Consider the following 24,883-nt stretch of genomic DNA (forward strand, 5'->3'; position numbering starts at 1 on the left):
AGCATTCAAAGATAACTTGACATTTATTCCTTTGAAATGCCATTTCATTTCCAACAGGATAAGATATTAAGCTTAGGTTGTGATTCAGTTCTGTTTTTTTGTGTTTATATATTAAGCTCAGTGCGTCATCTGTAATATCACTCAATATTGGTGAACCAAAATAAATTTCCACTTATAGAGGGTATTAAAATGATTTATTATGAAATAACTTTTTACTCCAACATGATTGCAATCCAAATAATAATTTAGAATTCTCCTTTTCTTATTTAAAGTTGCTTGGTATGACATGTACAGCCAAAGGAATGAAAAGATGTGCTGTTTGTGTACAATGTACCAAAATGCATTCTACTGTCATCTATGACCTATTAGAACAAATAAAAAAAGAAGTGAGACCAGTAGAATTGAAGAAGAGGGTCTGGGGGAGGGAAGTGAGGAGGAGGAGAGGCACTGAGGAATAAAATTGATCAAATTATACAGTTTTATTGTGTGCATGTATGAATATATTATAACCCCCCCCCAAATAAAATTTGCTTGGTATAAAACGAAATCTGACACCATACTTCCTCTTCTCCATATCCCACACTCAATTAAAATTATATCTAGGGCTGGAAATGGAAAGATATTTTCCATGGGGATATAGATTTTGCATCTCTAGTGGATACTTCTTGTGGGTAGATGTGCTTCTGGAGGGAATGGGATTTTTGAAAGTCAGGGGATTGTTACCAGTGTTGGCTCTGTCAGCCTTAGGGTTTAGGTTGGGCATATGGCTCTGGATGGAGGAGACTAAGGCTTGGCTTCTGCCTTTACTCCAATGTTCTCTTCATCACTGGATTTCTGCTCCTCTCTTGGGAATTTGGGTTCCTTCCTACCTTTAATGTACTCCATTTCATTGTCTTTCTATTTTACTTATTTATTTTTATGTGGTGCTGAGGATGGAGCTCAGTGACTCACACACTGCTAGGCTAGCGCTCTCAATGAGCCACAACCCCAGCCCCCTCATTGTCTCTCATGTTTCACTTACTGGTCACTTGTAGGTTTTTCTTATAACCCCAAACAAATCTTCCTTCTCCATCAGTTCTGGTTCATTCTTTTCTTTTAAACTTGTTCAAGACCATCTCTTGTAGGAGAGTTTCTATGCGGTTAACCTGAATTTATTCAGCATAATTCCCTCAATTTATGGCTATTCCTCATAGCCTATGAGCCATGTGGGTACTGGCCACCTGAGCTGCTGTGGTGGGTACTGGCCACCTGACTAGATCTGCATTAGGTTGAGCTGGTTTCCCAAGAAGAGAGACCATGGTTCCTTTTTCTGGATGGGTAGGGCCTGTGCTTTCCTTGTTAACTTGAGAGATGCCTGATGGCAAAGCCCACAGAATCTTCCATAGTCTTCCATCAGACTGCCAGAAAACACTGTGTTGCTCATCATCTTAACTGCATGCGAAATTCTGACTATCTTCTAAGGATGGGGAAGCCCCATGCCCGCCATTATGGTTTCTTTCTTCATTGGTGTAGGAGAAAGCCTGAGTAGGGGGAGGGTTTCCCTGTGTGTGTGTGTGTGTGTGTGTGTGTGTGTGTGTGTGTGTGTTTGTGTGTGTTGGATATGAATATATATGATACAGGCATTTTCTCTGAAGAATTTGACCCTTATCTGATGAAACAACGCAACCTCCTCCCGTCCTTAGTCTCCCTAAGGACGAATCTTGAAAATTCTCATAAGAAAATGAACTGCCCCAAGACCAAAGCAACTGTCTACTGGGCATTTCCATCTGTAGGCTCTGGGCTAAACCTTTTTCCCCTTCCAAAGCCACTTAGTGCCTGGCTTGAGTTCTCCCCAGACTCCCCAGGAGCCTCCTGGCTGCCTCCTTCACTTCCTTATTCCGGAGAGTGTAGATGAGCGGGTTGAGGGCAGGGGTGACCACAGTGTAGAAGAGCGACACGAATTTGCCCCGCCCCTGGTTGTAGCTGTGCGTGGGCTGCAGGTAGGTATAGATAGCAGAACCATAGAACAGACAGACGGCTGTCAGGTGGGAGCCACACGTACCCACAGCTTTCCTCCGGCCTCCGCTGGACCGCATGCTCCATATGGCGTGGCCCACAGCGCCATAGGAGGCCAGGATGACGGTGGATGGCACCAGCAGTATAACCACGCGAGCGGCAAACATCTGGCGCTCTATGGTGTCTCTGCCGCCGCTGCAGGCCAGCTTGAGCAGCGCGGGGAGCTCGCAGATGAAGTGGTCCAGCTGGAGGGGTGCACAGAGCGGCCGCGAGGCCAAGAGCGCGGTTTGAGCGGCGGAGTTGCAGAGACCGCCCAGCCAGGAGGTGCTGGCCAACGCGCGGCAGAGGCGAGGCGAGGCGAGCCCCGCGTAACGCAGCGGGCGGCACACGGCGGCCGCGCGGTCCAGCGCCATCACCGCCAGCAGGACGCACTCAGAAGATCCCAGGGCCAGCGAGGCGCACAGCTGTGCCATGCAGCCGCCGCGGGGCAGCCTGAGCGCCGATCCCCGCAGGTTGATCAGCAGCGGGGGTACCACGCTGGTGGTGAAGCCGGCATCCACCAGGGCCAGGTGGCAAAGGAAGTAGTACATGGGCGTATGCAGACGCGGGTCGCGCATGACCAGCAGCACTAGCGCGCAGTTGCCGGTTAGAGTGAGCAGGTAGCAGAGGAGCACAAGGGTGAACAGGACTGGCTGCAGCGAGGGCCAGTCAGAGAATCCCAGCAGGAGGAATCGCTCCTCTGTGCTGTGGTTGGCCTAAAAGGAAAACTCCAACAATATTTGGAAGGACGAAATAAAGGGTGACACTACAAGTAAAGGAAAACCCGGGATGTGGGAATGGGGAAGAGGTGAAAGCATACAATAGTACTGATACATAATACTTTATGGATGGTAGTCCCATTTACAGACCTGAACCCTTAGTTTAGTTGCCATGTGCCAGCATTCCTTGTTTTATATATTTACAGCATCCTCTGGGGGAGCTAAAACGTCTATTTTATGAATGCACAAATGTGGGCTCAGAAATGCTCATTAAGTTGTCCTAGAGTTATATTGAGTCAGTGGCCTTGTGTGACTTGTACTCAGTCTTGTCTGATTTCCAACTCAGTGGTATTTTCAACTGCCTCCCAAGTTCTGGTTGCACTCCCAAGGACCAAGGAAGAAATCTGATCTTTCTTCTACATCAAAGCCTTTCACATTTGTGAAGACAGATTTCACTCTCAGCCTCCCTTTCCCTCTTTCCTGGTAATTCTGTAGTCCCTAAAAATTTATAGAATTTATAGATCAGAATTATCACCTTCCTTGCTTTAGGTGCTTCACTTTTATGGAGCTGGGGCCAGCTCCTAACAGCAGACAAAGGCTGTTAGATCTCAAAGTCTTGTTTGACTTGTTTGACACAAGTGAGACTTCATTAGAGCTATTTCTAGAAAATACCTAAAGAAAAAGAGAACTCAAATCCAATTACTTAGAACCAGATATATACCTAGGCTCTTTACAATAGGACAGATTTACTTCTCTGTTTGCCCTATTAAACTCTCCCTCTTGGGTTGCCTCTTTTGACTTTACTGAACTACTTCTGGACTGGAGCTGCCTTAATCATGAATAGCTGTTGAAATAAACTTTAAAATGTTCTTGTGCCTCAGTTTACTTTATTTCTGGTGGTGCTGGGGATGGAATCCAGGGCCTGGTGCATGAACTGTGTCCCCAGTTCATCAGTCTACTTTTTAACACAACCCATGATTCTGCTGACAAGTGATATCTATTCTGTTTTTAATAAAGTGCTTTACGGTTTCCCTGCCCCTCTTGCCGAAGAACCTGCATGTTAGCCTTGAAACCAAGGTTCAGTCTGTGGAGGAAAGAACACTTTTTGGTAGACCAGAAATTGGGAGGCCTTAGTCCTACCTACCATAGCTTCCTCTGGATGATTATTGGATATGGGGAAGTCACTTCATATCCCTCTGCTTCAATTTTATCACTTGTAAATTCAGGAGTTTGAACTAGATGACCCTTTAGGTTTCTGTCCTATCCTGAAGCTTTATTATCAAGCATTTCTCAAAGTAATGGAAAGGGAATGTGGGGAACAAAGGGATGTCCTCTCAGGGCATTTTGATCCTTGAGAATGATATCAAATTAAATACCGTAATGGTGCAGAAATGATCATGATTAATGAAATTTCCAAAGAAATCTTTCTACTGCATGTTTCCTGGCACATATTATGATTTAAATAAATTTGAAAAAAATTTTTGGTGGTGCTACTGGGAATTGACTTCAGGCTTTCACATATGCTGCCACTGAGCTACATCCCCAGCCCTAAATAACTTAATAAAATATCACATTCACTGCTTATAATTTGAAAATCATAATTGTCTTATTTTTTATTTTTTTAGGAAAAGAATTCATTTTCCCCAACAAAACATCTTGCTTATATGGTCCTCTCATTTTAGGCTCATTAGACAGAACAAATGTTAATGTTGTGAGTAAAAACAAGGGCTCAGGAGCTAGATTGCCTGGTTTTAGGTCTTGATTCTGCTGTTTCCTAGCTGAATAATAACCTTGGACATGTTATTTAACCTCTGTACCTCCCCGTCCTCCTCCACCCCCATTTTCTTATTGAAAAAAGTAGTGGGTGAAATAAGTTAAATTAAAAAAAACACTTAATATAGTGCCTGGCACATATTAGGATTTATCAAATGTTAATGAGTATTATTCTTATTTTACAAATCAGGAAGCAAATTTCTTTGTTTTTGGGCCTCAGACTTGTGAAGCACACATTTTAATACTGAATTACACCCTCCAACCAAAAACAACTTTTTAAAGGATTACCTCATTATATGGTTACAGAACTGATATTAAAATTCCATTTTCCTTTTATATATTAACTCTACTTTTCGTTTATTTGAAAAATAGTCCACAGTCTTATTTTATAGAAGACAGGAAGGTAATAAAAATTAAATAACTTATCCAAGGTCACATTGTTTGTAAATGTATAATAGGACTTTGACTATGATCTGACTAACACCAAGGTCTTTGCCTTTTTAAAAAATTATGCAAGGTGTGAACTCTATTTTTAGATAGTTTACAGAACTGGATCATACTGGGAATGGGTGAAGTATAGGACGTTACTTTTCAGGTTTCCGAGTCAATGGTGGCTAGAAATGTTGAGTTACAAAAAGTCAAATTCTTTAGAATTTTGATTACATAGCCATGCATTAGTTCAGTTAGGTAAGTCCTAAACTGCTCTTCTCCAAATATTTCACACGATGAACACAAGGCACACACTCATAAAATTGCACAGATAACATCCTTATTATATGTATGCACAAATTCCCAAATACAAAGCTCTAACACGTGTACACACAAATGCTTACATATACACACCATCATTCCTCTTATGTACTCAGAATGCAAATTGTAAAATTCATTGTATAACTTACCTGTAAAGCTCACTTGGCTTTCAAGAATATGTCTCTCAGCTGCAAAACCGTTTTCCCCCCACGGCAATATAATAACAACTCACCTTCATGTCTAAACTCTGGCCCCAATATTTAGACCTTGAGTTTTCAGATTATACTTTGGTCTCTTGTGCCTGGGTTTGAAATGAAAATGAAAGATTAACAAAAGACCCACTTGTATGATTCTGTAGATTTTTGAAATGAGTGCCTGAGGTGACAGCTAGGCACTTCAGGAAGGAGACAGGAGATGGGTGTCATCTTGCCTGGGAACAGAGGAACGTATAGAACATCTGGAAAGAAGGCACCTAAGTCTGTGAAACATGGACCCGGGGCAGAGGTGGTGATGTCTGTTAGTGCAGAGCCCTGTGGTGGGGTACAGACAGGGCAAAGGTTTGTGGTGGCAGCCAATCAGCATTAGCTGGTGGTGGTGGTGACAAAATTATCCTTCAGAAGTCTGAGGAATATAGCAGTTGGAGCAAGGGGAGGATGTTGATGAGTTCTCACTTGGGGGGAAACAGGGGACTCAGCTTTACCTGTTAGTTAGAAGAAATGCCAGAGCTCTGGGGAATCTGCATCCTACTCTCATCATTAGTGCTTTCATGGAGGTGTCCAGAGAGAAGTCCCCCAGGGTCAGGAAGGGGAAATTCTGCAGAGAAAGTCCCTTCAGGGTACTGTGTCTCTGGCAGGGTGTTGAGGCCAGAGGCAGAATAACTTCCTTTTAAGTTTTAACTAGTTTTTTTTTTGTTCTCTGACAAAGTGACTTTAAACTGGCGACTTATCTTCAGTGATTTACAGGCTCATCATCTATAAACCATGGAGAACAATGCTGACCTGCTAGAGATGTAGATTTGTTGAAATCATTCTCAGTTTTGAGTGCAGCTGTGACTTATGTCTTCAGCTTTTGCCTGCCACCCTCCTTGATGCTCTCACCTACATTTCATCCCCTTCACTGTACTTCTCTGGTCTCATTCTCTTTTACATTGTCTCCAGTAAGGCTTCCATACTGAAACTACATTTATTAATAGTTGCAAACGACCTCTGCATTGTTACACCCAGTGGTTAGATTTTTGTTCTAATATCTCATATCCTGAAAAAATCAGGACCATGTGATAGAGCAGGTCTTTCCTTTTTGGAACACAGTTTCTACTTGGGTTCAGCAATGGTGAAGCAGAGGCTGGCTATCTGGTGAGGGCCTTTACTCTCTGGCATTTCATGATGGAAAGCAAAAAGGGCAAGAGATGAACATGAGAGAGCAAGAGGGGTCCAAATTCATTTTGTAACAACCCACTCTTCTCACTCACTTCTGCAGTAATAACATTAATCCATTCATAAAGTCACAATCCTCATGACCCATCACCTCTTATTAAACCCTCCTTCCCAACATGGTTGCATTGAGGATTAAGTTTACAATACATGCTTTTACAGAGAACATACTGAAACCATAGTACCCCATTTGTAATCTGAGTATAATGCCTACCTTAATGCAAAGTTGCTGGGAGGATTGGAGATGATGTATGTAAAACTCCTGACACATAGTAGGACATAGGAAAACTCTTCAGCAAGAGTTGTGCTTCTGTATACTTCTATCATCCATGTACAGTGTAAATGTTTCCTGACAACTTTACAAAGTCAGGAAACACTAAACATTCTCATTCCAATAAAATATTTGCTCATTTGATTAGAAAAAATTTAATTCCATTTTATTTTTTGTTAATGTTGCACTGTATATATAGCTTTCAGCACCAAGAATATCTAAAATTCTATGCTTACCTGAGGTCAAAGGACCAGGCTTACCAAGCATACCTGTTTAAGCTCTTGTGTATTTGATCAGACTTGCCGTTTTATGTCTTGATTACTATTAAACCGCTAGGCATCCCCTCTTCTCCTTAAACACGCTAAACTCATACTATCTGTTTTTCTTCCTGGAATATTTTTCCCCTTTACTTGTCAAGGACTGTCCCCTTCTCACTTTTTAGAATACATCTCAAATAGGAGTGGAGGCTCAATCCTGGCTTAGGAGGGTATAAGAAGAAATGAAGCAGAAAAGTCATGGCAGGAAGGATCTGCAGGTGAGAAATGTTTGTGGATATTGGGAGGTATAGGTGGACTCTGTGTATGTTTCCTAAGGAAAAGTGTTAGCTTAGGGTTTTGCCAAGCCCAAAGGGAATTAGCAATAAATATTTATTATAATGAGAGAAAACCCATTAAATTATAGGACACTACAGTTAGTAAGACCCTTTATGCCCATTAACGTATTCCCTGCCCTGACTTCCACTTCCAAGTCTGGGAGAGGTAAAGACATTGTGGTAAGTAGGGGAGGAACATAGGGTGACCTCTTCTCCCAGTTCCTCTGTAGGTGGGCAGTAGTTGGGAAATGGAAGTCCAAAATATTGCTATAGGATTTTGGTAATTTTATTTACTTAAGGCCACCCTTGGGACCAAAAGTGACCAGAGGACTTTTTATTATCTGAGTTATCTGCCCAATATTGCAGCTAGTGGGTTTGCCCATACAATGAGGATGCATTTTTTTTTTCTGTTGGAAATCTCACTCTTTGGAATCCTGCTAGTTCAAGGCATTCATTATATTTATTGTTTTATTTCATTCTCCCCTCCACTAGGATATAAACTCTGGCAGAGCAGGTACAAGGACTATTTTGCTCATAACTGTATTTGACCCAGCTATCTCTTGTAAATTAAGATGGCCAATATTTCTTCTTTTAGATAACATTTAAAAATACCATATAAAATAGATTATTATGGTTGATATATATTTTAGTGTTTTAATAAGTTTAAGTAAACTTTATTAGAGCACAAATTACATCCAATAAATGCACCTATTTAAAAGTATAATCCAATGAGTTTTCATGTATATTTTGTGAAAACACTGCTGTAAAACATGTACATAATTTTTTTTATTACCTCCAAATGTTGTTCTTATTCTTATGTACTTTCTTTTTTTTTTAAAAAAATACATTTTTTTAGTTGTTGGTAGACCTTTATGTTATCTTATTTATATGCGGTGCTGAGAATTGAACCCAGTGCCTCACACATGCCAGGCAAGTGTGCTAACACTGAGCCTGAGCCCCAGCCCCAGCCCAGCCCCTCTTACCCCACTTCTGAAAGGGGCTTTAATCCTAGAAACCACTGATCTGCTTTTTCTTTCTTTTTTTTTCTGTGCTGAGGATTGAACCAAAGACTGTACAAAGGCTAGGCAAGAGCTCTGCCACTGAGCTACATCCCTAATCTGCTTTCTTTCACTATGGTTTGCATTTCCTAGAACTTCATATAAAGGACTCATATATTAAGTGCTCTTCTGTGACTACTTTATTTTACTTGGTATGCTTCTGTGATTCTTCCAGGTTGTTTCATTTATCAGTAGTTTATTTCTTTTTATTACTGAGTGATTTTCATCAAATGATGTATTATAAGAGATTTATTAGATTGACTTACACCATCAAAGACTGAATGGTCCCACAATGGCTGGAGAGCTAGAGAAACAATAGCTTCTCAGTCCAAGAAGCTGGAAACTCAAAATAAGAAGGACCGATGATGCAGCCCTGGTTCAAGGCTAAAGGCCTGGCAACCCTCTGGTGGTACAAGTCTGAATTTAAATCCCAACGAATCTGAAGTCTGATGTGATGCCAGCAGCAAACAAAATCCCATACCCACTCAAGAAGAGTCTGAAGTGGGCATGCTCATGCTTGCTTCCCACTTCTGCTTTTGTTCCATCTGATCTCCAGCCTATTGGATGGCATTGCCCATGTTCCAGGCAGGTCTTCCCCACTGCTGACCCACATAAAATCTTCTCTGGAAGCACCTCATAGACATACCCAGAAGTGTGCATTACTATTTTTTTTTTAGGTGCCTCTCAGACCAGTCAAGTTGATCACCCAAATTAGTCATCACATACCATATTTGTAAAATCCATCCTCCTACTGGGAACATTTGAATTATTTGCAGATCTTGCCATTATGAATAATTGTTGCTGTGTTTGACTTAGGGAGTGAGAGAAGATGGTGAAGGGATTGTCCTTAAGCAAGAAAGGTGGTAACCATGCTATAAACTTTGATGTGGCTGTGTCCCTGTAGTATACCTTTGGGTATAGCCTGAGGAGAGGGATAGCTGATAGCTGGGTCAAATGGTGGTTCCATTCCCAGTTTTCCAAGGAATATACATACTGCTTTCCATATTGGCTGCACCATTTTGCAGTCCCACCAGCTGTGTATGAGTGTACCTTTTCCCCCACATCCTCGCCAGCACTTATTGTCTTCATAAGAGCTGCCATTCTGACTGGAGTGAGATGAAATCTTAGTGGTTTTGATTTGCATTTCTCTTATTGCTAGCGATGATGAACATTTTTCCATGGATTTGTTGATTGATTATATATCCTCTTCTGAGAAGTGTCTGTTTAGGTCCTTGGCCCACTTATTTAGTTATTTTTTTTTGGGGGGTGCTTTTTTGAGTTCTTTATATACCCTGGAGATTAGTGCTCTATCTGGTGTATGAGGGGTAAAGATTTGCTCCCAAGAAGTAGGCTCTCTATTCACCTCACAGATTTGTTTCTTTTGCTGATAAGAAACTAAGAAACGTTTTAGTTTGAATCCATCCCATTTCCCACATGATGGAGATTAGGCCCTACATTTTCTTCTATTAGACACAGGGTCTCTGGTTTTATTCCCAAGTCCTTGATCCATTTTGAGTTGATTTTTGATAAGAGATAGGGGTTTAATTTTATTTTGTTGCATATGGATTTCCAGGTTTTCCAGCATCATTTGTTGAAAGGCTGTCTTTTCTCCAATGCATGTTTTTGGAACTTTTGTCTAATATAAGATAATTATATGGTCTACCAGTCTGTTTTGGTGCCAATACCATGCAGTTTTTATTATTATTGATCTGTAGCATAGTTTAATGTCTGATATAGTGATGCCACTGCTTTACTCTTCCCACTAAGGATTGTTTTATCTATTATGGATCTCTTATTTTTTGAGATGAATTTCATGACTGCTTTTTCTATTTCTATGAGGAATATCATTAGGATTTTGATTGAAATTGCATTAAATTTGTTTATTGCTTTTGTAAGTATGGTCATTTTAATAATATTAATTCTGCCTATCCAAGAGCAAAGTAGATCTTTCCATCTTTCCATGTATTTTCTGATTTCTTTAGGGTTCTGTAATTTTCATTATATAGATCTTTCACCTCTTTCATTAAGTTGATTCCCTAGTATTTTTTTTTTGAGGCTATTATAAATGGGGTAGTTTTCCTTGTTTCCTTCTCTGAGGATTTGTCCCTGATATACAGAAATACTTTTGATTTATGGGTGTTGATTTTATATCCTGCTACATTACTAGTTCTAGAAGTTTTCTGGGTCTTTTAGGGTCTTCTAGGTATAGAATCATATCATCAGCAAATATGCCAATTTGAGTTCTTTTTTTCTATGTGTATCCCTTTAATTTCTTTCATCAGCCATATGCTCTGGCCAGTGTTTCAAGAACTATGTTAAATAGAAGTGGTAAAAGAGGGCATCCCTGTCTTGTTCCAGTTTTTAGAGGGAACACTTTTAATTTTTCACCATTTAGAATGATGCTGGCCTGAGGCTTAGCATAGATAGGCTTTATGATGTTGAGATATGTTCCTATTATCCCTAGTTTTTCTAGTGTTTTGAACATGAATGGGTGCTGTATTTTGTCAAATGCTTTTTCTGCATCTATTGAGATCATATGATTCTTAAGTTTATTGATGTGATGAATTACATTTATTGATTTCTGTATGTTGAACCAACCTTACATCCCTGGGATGGATTCCACTTTGATTGTGGTGCATGATTTTTTTGATATGTTTTTGTATTCTATTTGCCAGAATTTTATTGAGAATTTTGCATCTATATTCTTTAGAGATATTGGTCTGAAGTTTTCTTTTTTTTTGATGTGTCTTTGCCTGGTTTTGAAATCAGGGTGATATTGGCCTCATAGAATGAGTTTGGAAGTGTTCCCTCTTTTTCTACTTCCTGAAATAAAATTGAGTATTGGCATTAGTTCTTCTTTAAAGGTCTTGTAGAATTCGACTGTGTTATTCATCCAGTCCTGGGATTTACTTGGTTGGTAAATTTTTGATGGAGCTTTCTATTTCATCACTTGAAATTGATCTGTTTAAATTGTGTATATCATTCTGATTCAATCTGGGCAAATTATATGACTCTAGAAATTTGTTGATGCCTTCAATATTTCTATTTTATTGGATTACAAATTTTCCAAATGATTCCTAATTATCTTCTGTATTCCTGTAGTGTCTGTTGTGATATTTCCTTTTTCATCACATATGTTAGTAATTGAGTTTTCTCTCTCCTTCTCTTCATTAGCATGGATAAGAGTCTGTCAATTTATTTTTTCAAAGAACCAACTTTTGTCCTGTCAATATTTTCAATTGTTTCTTTTATTTCAAATTCATTGATTTCAGCTTTGATTTTAATTATTTCCTGTCTTCTACTAATTTTGGTGTTGATTTGTTCTTCTTTTTCTAGGGTTTTGAGATGTAATGTTAAGTCATTTATTTATTGATTTTTTTCAAGTAATGAACTCCATGCAATGAAGTTTCCTCTTTCATAGTGTCCCAGAGATTTCAATATGCTGTATCTGTGTTCTCATTCACATCTAAATTTTAAAAAATCTCCTCCTTGATGTCTTCTGCAACCCGTTGTTAATTCAGTAAGCATATTATTTAGTTTCCAGGTGTTGGAGTGGATTTTATTTATTTTATTATTGATTTCTAATTTCATTCCATTATGATAGTATACAGTATAGTATCTCTACTTTTTCATATTTGCTAAGAATTGTTTTGTGGCATAGTATATGGTCTGTTTTAGAGAAGGATCCATGTGCTGCTGAGAAGAAAGTGTATTCTCTCAATGAAGGGTGAAATATTCTTTATATGTCAGTTAATTCTAAGTTATTGAGTTGTATAGTTTCTTTGTTCAGCTTTTGTTTGGAAGATCTATCTAGTGATGAAAGAAGTGTGTTAAAGTCACCCAAAGTTATTATGTTGTGGTCTATTTGATTCTTGATCTTGAGAAGAGTTTGATGAACATAGACACTCCGTTGTTTGGGGTATATATATCTATAATTGTTAAGTCTTGTTGGTGTATTGTTCCCTTGAGCAGTATGTAGTGTCTTCCTTTATCTTTTTTGATTGACTTTAGTTTGAAGTCTACTTTATTTGATATGAAGATGGAAACCCCTGCTTGCTTCCCCAGTTCATGTGAGTGGTATGATTTTTCCCAACCCTTCATCTTCAGTTTGTGGATGTCTTTTCCTATGAGATGAGTCTCTTGGAGGCAGCATATTATTGAGTCTTTTTTAAAAATCCAATCTGCTAGTCTATATCTTTTGATTGGTGAGTTTAGGCCATTAACATTCAGGGTTATTATTGAGACATGATTTGTATTCTCAGACATTTTTTATTTATTTTTGGTATTTAACGTGATTTGGTTTCTTCTCTGAATAGATTTTCCTTTAGTGTAATACCTTCCTCTGCTGATTTTCATTATTTTTCATTTCCTTTTCTTGGAATATTTTATTGAGGATGTTTTGTAGTGCAGGCTTTCTAGTTGTAAATTATTTTGTTTATCATGGAAGGTTTTTATTCATCATCAAATCTAAAGCTTAATTTTACTGGATATAATATTTTTGGTTGGCATCCATTTTCTTTCAGAGCTTGGATATACGATCTCCTGGCTTTGAAGGTCTGGGTTGAAAAATCTGAGATACAAATGGTCTCCCCCATATGTGGCTTTTAAGATTCTATCCTTATTCCGTATGTTAGGCATTTTCATTTTAATGTGCTTTGGTGTAGATCTGTTGTAATTTTGTACATTTGGTGTTCTATGAGCCTCTTGTATTTGGTTTTCCAATCATTCTTCATGCTTGGGAAATTTTCAGATATTATCTCATTGAAAAGATTGTGCATTCCTTTGGTTTAATAACTCTTAGATTTGGTCTTTTGATGCTGTCCCATAATTCTTGAATTATGTTCATGGTTTCTAACTTTCTTCACTGTGTGATCAACTTTATTTTCCAGATTGTATACTTTGTCTTCATTATCTGACATTTTTTCTTCTAAGTGATCTAGTCTGTTGGTTATGCTTTTTATTGTTTTTTGATTCATTGTATCCTGCATTTCAAGGATTTCTTGATTTTTTTTTCAGGGTCTCTATTGAAGCAATCTTTTGCTACCTGTATTTGCTCTCTTTTCTCTTTGTTGGAGTGATCAATTTTTGCCTGTATTTGCTCATTTATATCATTATTTAATTCACAGATCATTTTAATTATGAACTTTCTGAACTCCTTCTCTGACATTTCATGAACTTTGCTGTCCATTGGTTCTGTTATTATAGTGTCCTGGTTTGTTTGGTGCACTTTCCTCCCTTGTGTTTTCATGTTGTCTATGTGTCTTCCTTTTTTGCAGTGTGGATCTGAGATATTGCAGTTTCTTTCCTATATATATTTTTTAAATATTTACATTTTAGTTGTAGGTGGACATAATATCTTTATTTCATATTTATATGGTGATGAGGTTTGAACCCAGTGCCTCATGTTTCCTAGGTGAGCACTCTACCACTGAGCCACAACCCCAGCCCCTCCTCTATATTTTTATAGTACCCATACAAATTGTCTGTATCTCACCTTGATGTTGGGTTTCCAGACCCTGATGGTGTTCTTCAATGTATGTTACTGCACTTAAAGGTGGTGGCAATAGCCAAGGTAACTTGAGATAATAATTAAGGTGCCCCAAGATGGAAGCAATGGGGTTGAAAGGATGGGCCTCCCTTGGGATGCCTGCTCTGAGATGCAGCTGCTTCTAGGCCCTGTCTGCTGTGAAAAAGTTATGGGATACTGCATGGGAAGGCTATGGTGATGACTGCAGTGTCCCAAGATGGAAGTGGGCTAGGCTTAGGCTCCCAGGTGGGGGGAGGTGAACTTGGACCTACCCTGGATCTGGGTCCTGTGCAAATTGGTGTGGATGGATCTGAGCCAGGCCTGAGCTCCCAAGGTATTCTGCTTGGAATGGGCAGTCCTGTGCTAGAGGCAAGGCTATGGGGGGTGTCTGCCCTGCTGAAGCAGGGATGTACCCAGGCCTACTGTGAGCCTGCATCCCACAGGGGCTGGTGTAAATGGATCTGGGCTGCTGGGCTTGACCTCCCTCTCTAGTTTGCTGGTCAAAAGGGGCGGTCCTGTGCCAGAGGCTGGGCTCTAGCGGGTGCCTGTTGGTGGAGGGTTGGACCCAGGCCTATTGTCAATAAATGGCATCTTTAAAACCTTAAATCAGCAGTCTCGGCTCTCAGAGGACCAATCCATGAATCTTTGGAGCAGCAAGCCAGGTCAGTTTCCCCCTCCTTCCCTGTCTCTCAGCCTCCCTATTAAGCTTGTTTTCTCCTTCTTCCTCATTTTTTTTCTGCTTTCCACCTTTTCCTAGTTGACTCTGACTGGGAAGACTTAAGGCTAGTGAGAACACAACCCCTAGAGAGGCAGAAAGGCTGACTGGATAGGCAGCCACTAAGCAAGGAAGTCATCTTTGTGGGCAAACTCCTACCTCAAGGCACCTTCAAAGTTGTCCTTTCTTTTTTGCCTGAGGTAAACTCTTTTAGAGAAATTTATAAGGGACCAACTAAGGTGACCAGTCACTCCAGCTCATTCTTTTAGGTGACCTATCATAAACCTGGCTCACTATAATATTGAAGTGAGCATGCCCACGGGTGATTGTGTCTACCAACTTTCCTTTCTGAACCATGACCTTAAGCTAAGCATTCTCAGAAATGTGCCCACCCTACCTGTGATTTGTTATGTGGCTCTGTATAGTTTCCCTTAATAAAATCCTCATGCTGCTCTCATGGGGAGAGCATGGATTTGTAAGTAACTTCAGTGCTCTTTCTACTAGCTGCAGGTGATCTTCCTCCATTCTTTTATCTTCTGATACTGCTCCTTAGCTTAGACTCACCAAGAGGAGAATCACTGAATCAGTTACATTGTCCACTCACTTTTCCTGTACTGAACTGGAGTCTGCAGTGTCCATTTCTGCATCCCATATCCTTTTTCTGCACCCTATGTGAGACCCCTATGCTCCGGGCTCTTCTGAATCCCTCCCTGCAGCATTGAATTATGAATTCTAGAGATCCTGGAGAGCAGAGGAACGGAGGGGAAGGGAAGAGAGGGGACTAGTAATCCATGGAGAGTAGGAGTGAGGCTGGGGGACCAGTAAGCCCAGGCAAGGGCAGTGAACCGGCTCCCTGCCAGGACAAGAGGCTAGCCTGGGGGCTGAAGATGTTGCTTTCTCTTGTGAGCCAGTGAGTTTTCCTCTGCAGTCTTTTTTTTTTTTAATCTTTTTCTACCTTGTGCTTTAGCTTCCTCTTCTCCCTTTCCCTTTTGTCCAACTCCAGTTCTCCCTCCCTGACTCTGAGTCACTTTCTACTTTAATTCTGCAAAGCAAGGGAAAGAGGATACCTTTAGTAGCAGGTATAACCTAGGACTGGGACAGTTTAGAGAGTGAGTCCCATGTACTGGGGGAGTTAAGGGACAGTCAGGGAGAGAGAAAGGCTGGAAAGAGGAAATGTCAAGGAAAGGGCAGCTGGGAGCTCAGGAATAGGGCCAGGGTTTGCTGAGAGACAAGGACAGGAAGTGTGTAGAAAGGTAATTCTTAGGTGTCAGGTTCAGTGAGGTGGAAGGTAATGGGGGCCTCAAGATGAGAGTCTCTTTTATAATCTTCCCCAAGCTTGACTTTCCTATGTCTTCATCCTCCACAGACTAATCTTGGTATCCATGTACTCTGCATCTGGAGCTCGAGTAAGAATGTGGCCTCCTAACTTCTCCCGTGTATCTTTTCATTCATCTCTTCCTCTTCCCTATCCCTGTGGCAATTGGGTTTGTTTTGCTTTCCCTTTTTGCTCTGTGGACCTGTACTCAGCCATCTCTTCTGTACTGCACCTCAGAAGCCTGGCCCCTTTTCTTTCTGAATTTATAGCCTTGACCAAAGTCTCATGATGAAACTGGATAGGTATGGTTCATTCCTTTGTTCATACAACAAGTAGAGGCAACAGGAACACAATGGTTGGGCCGAAGAAGACTTGAGTTCTAATTCATGATGTGCCACCTGGTAGCCATGTGACTCTGAGCACACTTTATCCACTCTAGGCCTTTGTTTCCCCATCTCCAAAATAATGGGATTGGATGAGATGAGCTCACTTATCTTCTCAAAGGCCCTAATGACTTTAGGTGCTCTGGTTCTATTAAACAGCGCTAGACATTTTATTCCTACTCATCACATTTGGTCTCTTCTCTCTAGGCCCCTCTCTGTGCATTTTCCTGCTCCTCCTGCCACCCTCCTCTCTCTTTTTATCTTACAAACCTTTTCTTTTGTGTCTTTCAATCTCACAGTTTTCATGCTTGGGTTTTCCTCCTATTCCAAGGGCTGCTGACATTTGAGAAGGTGGCAGTGAGGTTTTCCCAGGAAGGGTGGGGGTGTCTGATCTCAGCACAGAGGAGCCTCTACAGGGATGTCATGTGGAAGAACTGCAGAAATCTGACTTCTGTGATTGAGATTCTATTTTAGAATTCTTTATTAGTTGTACGTAGATTTTTAGCACTACTCAATTAGAGTATTTCCACTGGCTCTTTATCCTCAAAAGCAAGGTTGGCAAGAAGGATAATTGATATTGAAGTGGTCTGATGATATTTTTGTCATTATTACTCTCAAAGAACTTTCTCGAAACTGAGGATATACTGGTACTTAAAAATAAGTTTCATATAACTTTTTTTTTCTAGAAACCTATACTCTTTAAAAGAAGCAATATTCTTGAATTTGTTAGATATTCAAAAAGCCACGTCAGGACCATTATAATGGAATCCTTCAGTGGGAGACTTAGTAGGCTTTGTCAGATCAGAGTCTACAAATCAAATTCATTAGCATAAACATGTTATTCCCCAGCTGTTATAAAAACAGCAGTCTTCTCTCATATTTCTCTTTTTTTTGTAGCACTAATCCTGTTTATTCTTTTTGCCTCACTCTCCTCTTTCCAAACCTTCCTCTCTCCCTTTTATGTTCTTACTCCTTATCAGTATTCTTTCTTCTTTCTTGCATTACCATTTTAGCCTTGAAATATCTCTATTCATGGATGCATACAACTCCTCCTTTTTTCATTGTATTTTTATTATAAATGTTTTTTTGTTTATGAATAGTCTCATGGGATATGATAGGAAATCCAGCAACACTAATGGGTCATGTAAAATAAACAGGCACGGGATGATTCTACTTGGGGAAATGGAGAGTTCTTAGTCAGGCAATCTTCAGATATTTTACTCTCCATAGGGCATGACTTTGAACACATGCTGTGAGGAGGTTGAGGCTAAAATCAAGACAGTTAGGACTCATAACAACTTCAATCAGATCCTTCATTTGCCAGCTTAGGATTATCTTTCTGATATTGACATCAAGTTTATAATAGAGGGATCTCATTGTTTTCCATTATATTTTCTTTTACTTCCAGTCTGAAACTTCCTCCATAATCCTTTATTGGTTCATCACCAGTCAGCCCATTCCACATACTTTGAGATGGAGCATTCATAGATAAACAAGAGAAGACCTCTGTTCCCTGGAGGTTTCCTTGTGACTGATAAAATGGGTCCATATAGGAAAATCATCCTTTAAATATAGAAGGCTGAATATGTTTCATATCAAATGAGTAGTCTAGTAGGTTTTTTTTTTTTTTGTGGTACTGGGGATTGAACCCAGGCACCTTTTGCCACTCAACTACATCCCCAGCTCTTTTATATTTTTATTTTGAGACAAGGCCTCACCAAGTTTCCCAGACTGTTCTTGAACTTGTAATCCTCCTGCTTCAGCCTCCCAAGTCTCTAGGATTATAGGCATACACCATATTCCTGACTAGAGTAGTGCTTCTCAAAGTGTGGTCTGTGGACTAGTGCTACTCTGTGAATTGTTTGTTATCAATTTGTGATGGGAAGCGAAAGCATTTAAAAAATTTTAGAGCAACTTGACCGTGCCACAGCACCCAAGCCTGTGATCAGTGGACTTTTCACATTGAACAAAAGAACAAAACCAAACTGAACCCATGGTCCTTCTGCATACTAGACAAGGGATCTACCACTGAGCTCACAGATAGTAAATACTATACAATGTTGGCTGTTACTTTGATTCTAAACCACCGAGCTCTATCAACTTACATTTTTTTTTCTGATTACAAATGTGATGCTTGTTCATTGTAGAAAACTTGCAAAAGAAAAAAAAGAGGGGGATTTAATTAAAACAGCCATAATCCCACTTAACCAAATATAACTTGTCTTTATATTTTGTGGTCCTCAGACTTTTAAAAATTAATATATGTCTAGCGATAGTATCCATTTTTTATGTAGCTAAAAATGTCTTCAAAAATGAGAATTTGAGAATGACAGGAGGAGGACTGGAACCACAGTCAACTTCTGAGGCTCTTTAAATCCAGTGTCTAGTAAGACCAATTTTTTTAAAAAAGTGTATATAATCATTATTTTTTTTGACACCTTGGTGTTTTAAACTCAGTTTTTTTTTTTTTTTGATACCTTGGTGTTTTAAAGCCCACATGAGTTCATTTAGTAAGAGTTGGCAGAAGTTTGGGGAAAAGTTCCTTCTATTGTGAGACAATGGAACCAGAATGATCTGGTGTTGTCATTGGCAGGTCATGTGGTGATGTGGCTTCTGGACAGCAATAGGTATCCTTGGTATTTTTGGCACTTGCTGGCCTCCCATTGGTCACTGGCAGTAGCATGGCAGGTTCATTTGCTACACAACTGAGATCCTGATGAATGAATGGTAAATAGGTAAATTATCCTCCTATAAGGTACTTGTGTGTGCATGAATCCTTTCATGCAATGTGTCTGTACCTCATGCTAAGGAAGAGGAGGTCATACACTAGATGCTACCTTATTTTGAAACAGTCAAAAGCTACTCACAGTCACAGACATTGCCTGCTTGCCTCCTAAAGAGATCTGTTCATTTGGTCATTATTTATGTATGTTATAGTTATATGAATAACTGTGTATAGTTATATGTTTCTGCCTCATTTTTGTTTGGGACTCCCAGAGCTCATAGGTTTAGAGGAATTCAAAACCCATCATGCTTTTAAAGGAAACATCAAATTGGCCCAAGGCCTTTTTCAGCATATCTTATCAGCATGTCATATCTCAACATGGTTCAGAATCAAAGTAACAGCCAAGATTGTATAGTATTTGCAATCTGTGAAGAATTGTTCTTAAGCATATTAATTCATAAATTTGGAACTATTTTGTAAGTTTATGAGTTAGATAGTATCATCTTAATCCTATTTTTCAGGTAGGACAAGGAGGTGTAAAAGAGATACAATTCTTTCTGGAGATCACAGAACTATTTAGTGGTAGAGTTGAGAGTCTGACTCTAGAAGCTGAGCTTTCATCTTTGAAGCTGTATTACTTCTGCCCTTATTAAACATGAGCTACAGCTGACTGTGGTGCAACTTGTAGGGAAGAGTGTGCCATGAAAAATCTTTCTTCCAAGTTTGAATTGAATTTATCTCCTACTTTGTATGAGAGCAAACAATCCGCATCAGGTTCTGGCTTTAGATACTTCATCACTGCTTTTAACTGTGATGATCTGGAAAAATTGCATCAGTTTTTAATGTTTATGTGTACATTCGTCAATTCCTGGGTTATATGTGGTTGTCTGAATCATTAGCTGACATCTCCTTACCATTCCATATCCCAGGCCAATCCACCCATCCAAAAACACCAACTAGACAACTTGTGTAAATACATTTTACTGCCTGAAGTCATGAAATGTTAGAAGAGAAATGGAACTTAGAAATGATTTTTTAAAAGTGTTTTAGTTAGCTTTTTGTTAATGTGATCGAAACACCTACAAGAACAACTTAGAGGAGGAAAGTTTATTTGAAGCTCACTGCTCTGAGCCCAAGGAGAGACTGCATATGCCCAGAGGAGGAAAGCTGCTCAGCTCATGGTGTGGTGTAAGCAGGCTGTGTGTGTGTGTGCGTGGGGGGGGGGGTGTGGGGGTGTGGCAAGGAGGGGGTGCAATAGGGAAGATTTACCCTCCAGAGCACTCTTCCAGGGACCCACCTCCTCTAGCTATATACACCCTGGCTCCAGATACCACCCAGTGGGTTCATTCAAACTAGGAGCTCTCATAATTGAATCATTTCACCATCAACTATTCCTGCGTTAACAGGAGCTTTTGGGGGACACCTCATATTTAAACTATAACAAATAATTTTGTTGCAGTATATAACCTATATATCATGAAACTCACCCATTTCAAGTAAACAATTTAGTGATTTTTAGTAAACTTAAAAGAGTTGCAAATCATCAGAACAACCTAATATTAGAGTGTTTTCATCATGCTCAAAAGATCTTTTGATCATTTGCATTTTTTTACTCTTCAGTTTTTACCCAAGGCCTCAGGCAGTTACTATTTTTACTGTCTGTTTGTATGAATTTGTCTTTTCTTGGCACTTCTTAAAAAGTAGAGTAATACCTTTTAAGATACTGCCAAACTGTTTCCAAAGTAGCTGCATCATTTTATATTTTTGCCAGTAATGTGTGAGGATCCAGTTCTCTATATCCTTACCAGCACGTGTTAAGTGGCTTGATGGCTTTAGTTTTATTTAGAAATCTTTAATTTCTCATTGCAGTTTTAGTTTTCATTTTCCTGGTGACTAATGATGCTGAACATTTTTCTGTGTGCTTTTTAGCCATTTGCATATTTTCTTTAAGGAAGTGTCTATTCAAATCTTTGGCCCATTTTATAATTGGGTCATTTGTTAGTAAGTTGTAAGAGGTTCTTCATATTTTGAATAAAAATTATCCAACATATAATTTGTAGACATTTACTCCAGTCTGCAGCTTACCTTGTCATTTTTCAATGCTTTGGGGAAAGGTTTTAAATTGAATGAAGACCAAACTTATCAATTCATTTTTTCATTTCTTGCTTTTAGTGTCAAATATGAGAAATCTTTGCCCAAACTAAGTCCTGAAATTTTTCATCTTATGTTTTCTAGTAAAAGATTTTTAGTTATAGCTCTAAGTGCCCTTGAGAAAAAAAATATTGCTCTTTTATGGAGTGTTTTTTGTCAGTGAGGTCAAATGCTGTTATAAATCCTTGTTGTTTTTTCATCTTATTGTTTTATCCAGTATTTAAAAAAATTTTTTTAAGTTATAGGTGGACACAATATCTTTATGTTATGTAGTGCTGAGGATCATCCCAGTGCCTCATGCAAACACTCTACCCCTGAGCCACAACCCCAGCCCTGTTTTATCGGTATTGATAGGGGGATGTTTTTACTTGCCAAATGTTGTTGAATTGTTTCCCCTCTATTTTATCAAGTTTTTCTTCATGTATTTTGGGAGTCTCTAGTTATGTTTGTATATGTTTTATATGTCTATAATTTTTAATCCTGATGAATTCACTTTTTATGTTTTCAGTACTGGAAATTGGACCCAAAGGGTGCTCTACCAGTGAGCTACATCCCCAAACGCTTTTTATTTTTTATTTTGAGACAAGGTTTCACTGAATTGCTCAGGCAGATCTGGAACTGCAGTCCTCCTGTTTCAGCCTTCCAAGTTGCTGGGATTACTGGTGTACATACCACTAGATCTGGGTTTCATTTGTGCTTATCCTAGTGGAGTTCATTGAGCTTCTTGGGTGCATAAATTCATTCTTTTTCATCAAACATTTGCATTTGTAGTCATTATTCTTCAAATATTTCTCTTTTTCTTTTGCTAATCTTCCTGTTATGTTTGTTGTATGCTTGATGGTGTCCCACCTTTATTTTTGAGGCCTTGTTCATTTTTCATTTCCTTACTGTGCCAGTTGGATAATTTCTATTGATCTGTCTTAAGATATGCTTATCCTTTCTTTGTCTTTGCTGTAGAGCTCTTCTAGTGAATTTTTCATTGCACTATACTTTTCAATTCCAGAATTTCCATTTGCTTCTTTTGTGTTGATTTATTTCCTTGTTTATATTTTCTGATAAGTCTTTGTCATCATATTTTAATTCTTCTACCTTTACTTTTTAAAATATATTTATATTTTTTGAGGTCTTTGACTTTTATAGCTATCATTTGGGCATCCTCAGAGCAGTTTCTATTGATTGTTATTTTCTTAATATGGGTCACACTTTTTTTACTTGTTTGCCTTTCTCATAATTTTTTGTTATATACTAGACATTTTAGATAAAGTAGCAAATCTGAATTCTGATTCCCTCCAACAATGGTTGGTGCTGCTGCTTGTTTATTTGTTCAGAAACTTGCCTGGACTAATTTTGTGGGGTCCCTTTAACTTTCAGTATTGGCCACAGAATTTTTAAATTCTTGTTTTCATTTTTTACCTTCTTAGAGGTTATTCATGGGTCAAAACAGTTTATTAGTTAGGGGCTGTGCTTAAACATCTTGAGCTAGTGAGTCTTCTACCCTTTATTGATGGATTGGTATGACATAGAGAATGCATTCAAAGTTCCATCATTTTGCAAGTTTGTCTAGGGTCTTTCTGTGTTTGTCGGAACTCATGTTCAGCCTGAGTTGAGTAGCTGGGAAGTGTATATAGCCTTTCACAGGAGTACAGCTTTTTAGATCATGAAGGATATGTGGAATCTTATCCAGACCTATATTGGATACCTTATTCTCTACATCCTCCTATTACATCTGCTTAGATTGAAGGTTTGTTACTCTTCAGTGTGTTGGTTTCTGACTAGCGGACATGCAGGACTTTCCTGTTTATTCACTACAGAGATAGCTATAGTTAATTTTTTTGGGGGGGGCGGGGGATACTGGGGTTTGAACTCAGAGGCTCTCGACCTCTAAACCATACCCCAGCCCTATTTTTCATTTTATTTACAGACAGGGTTTCATTGAGTTGACTAGGGCCTCACTAAATTGCTGCGGCTGGCTTTGAACTCCCAATCCTCTTGTCTCAGCCTCCCAAACTACTGGGACGCTATTGTTTTGACAATTCCTTGGGCTTGAATTTTCTTTCTGTTCCAATTAAAGTCAGCCCTTTTATTGCTGATCTTCATGGCCTGTCCTTTCCTGGCAGAACTTTGGGGACAGAGAGTTGGATAGATGGACAATGGGAGAAACCTCAGGTTAAAATGCTGGAGCATTTAACTGTTCTTGCTGAGGTTCTGAAAATGTTCTGGAATGAATGCTTCCTAATTTGTGGAATGCCTGTGGACAATTTCCAGGGTCCTTGCATAGTTGTTCTTGACAAATCTTTACAGCTTTGGTAGAAGTATTTGTTAAGTGCTTTACTCAGCCATTCTGGAGTCCTTGTTACCCCCACCCCTGAAAATAATTATGAAAATGATTGACTTAGGCACTTAAACCTACTGAATCCAAGGGGGAAATAACCTCAATTTATTTTGTTTTTGAATTGTATGAGTTTCTGGTGAGAAGCCAGATCATTGAATTTGAAGTAATTGTAGACATCTTGAATGTGTGTATCCTTCTACTTTTCAGGCATTCCATTCAGCAAATATTTGTTAAGCAGCTACTTAGTCATCCTAACAGACCTAGTATGTTCTTTCTTCTTTTCTTTTATAGAAAAGGGAAAAGGCTAAAGATACTGAAAAACTTACCAATGGGTTGATAGTAGCCAAGACATTAGGGCACAAATCTGATATGCACTCCAGGCCCTTCTCACCCATCTCTAACCCTGGCGTTTGCTTTCCCCCAGCAGGTGACATAACTGTAATCTCAACCCCTCCAAGGGAGGCTAGGAACCTTTCTACAGCCATGTCCATGGGGCTTGAGACCTTCAGGAAGCATCCTGATAAGGCGCGCTAAAACGCCTCAGAGGGTAAGGAGCTGATTCCTTGTGTGGCCACCAACTGTCCCAGGCAATCCCTTCCCCCCCAGACCCGCTCAAACCTTACCAGAGCCATCTGAGCGGCAAGACCTTCAACTACCGCTCCAACTTCAACTGCCACCCCAACATCAACTGCCACCGGTTATGTCACAGTGCAGGGAAGCCCTTCCAAAGCGCGCAGTGCCCTCAGCTTAAGAGTTGGAATAAGGACCTGACGCACCACCAACTCACGCACGTGAGCGACCCTTCCTGGACTGCAGTGTAACAGTAGCTTCAGCCACAATGTTGACCTGTCCAGGCACCAGCATGTCCACATCCGTGAGCGGCCAGGCGGTTCCGCTGCACCCACTGTGTGTACTCACGCACCTGAGGGCACACATGGGGAGCGGCCCCTACCGGTGCAACGAGTGCAGTGCGGCAAGTACTTTTCCTCTCAGACACACTCTGGTCAATTACTGGCATCCACACCAGGGAAGGGCCTTACAAATGCTGGGTTCACCCAGGGAAACTTCAACCATCAATGGCACTTCATGGTCCACCAGAGGAAGCACA

The 24,883-nt window shown here is 39.7% G+C and overlaps 1 protein-coding gene across 1 annotated transcript; it reads right to left on the reverse strand.

Annotated features, from left to right (window-relative positions):
* Positions 1–1,588: 1,588 nt before the first annotated feature.
* LOC101958146 (putative olfactory receptor 2I1) lies at positions 1,589–24,711 on the reverse strand. The gene is made up of 3 exons (XM_078018546.1): positions 24,563–24,711; positions 20,038–20,110; positions 1,589–2,750 (listed from the first exon to the last, which is right to left on the reverse strand). The coding sequence occupies exons 1-3, from the start codon at positions 24,709–24,711 to the stop codon at positions 1,809–1,811; spliced, it is 1,164 nt and encodes a 387-aa protein (XP_077874672.1). The 3' UTR covers positions 1,589–1,808.
* Between the last annotated feature and the right edge of the window lie 172 nt (positions 24,712–24,883).

Source organism: Ictidomys tridecemlineatus, chromosome 8 (genome assembly GCF_052094955.1).
Source record: "Ictidomys tridecemlineatus isolate mIctTri1 chromosome 8, mIctTri1.hap1, whole genome shotgun sequence".
Lineage (NCBI taxonomy): Eukaryota > Metazoa > Chordata > Mammalia > Rodentia > Sciuridae > Ictidomys > Ictidomys tridecemlineatus.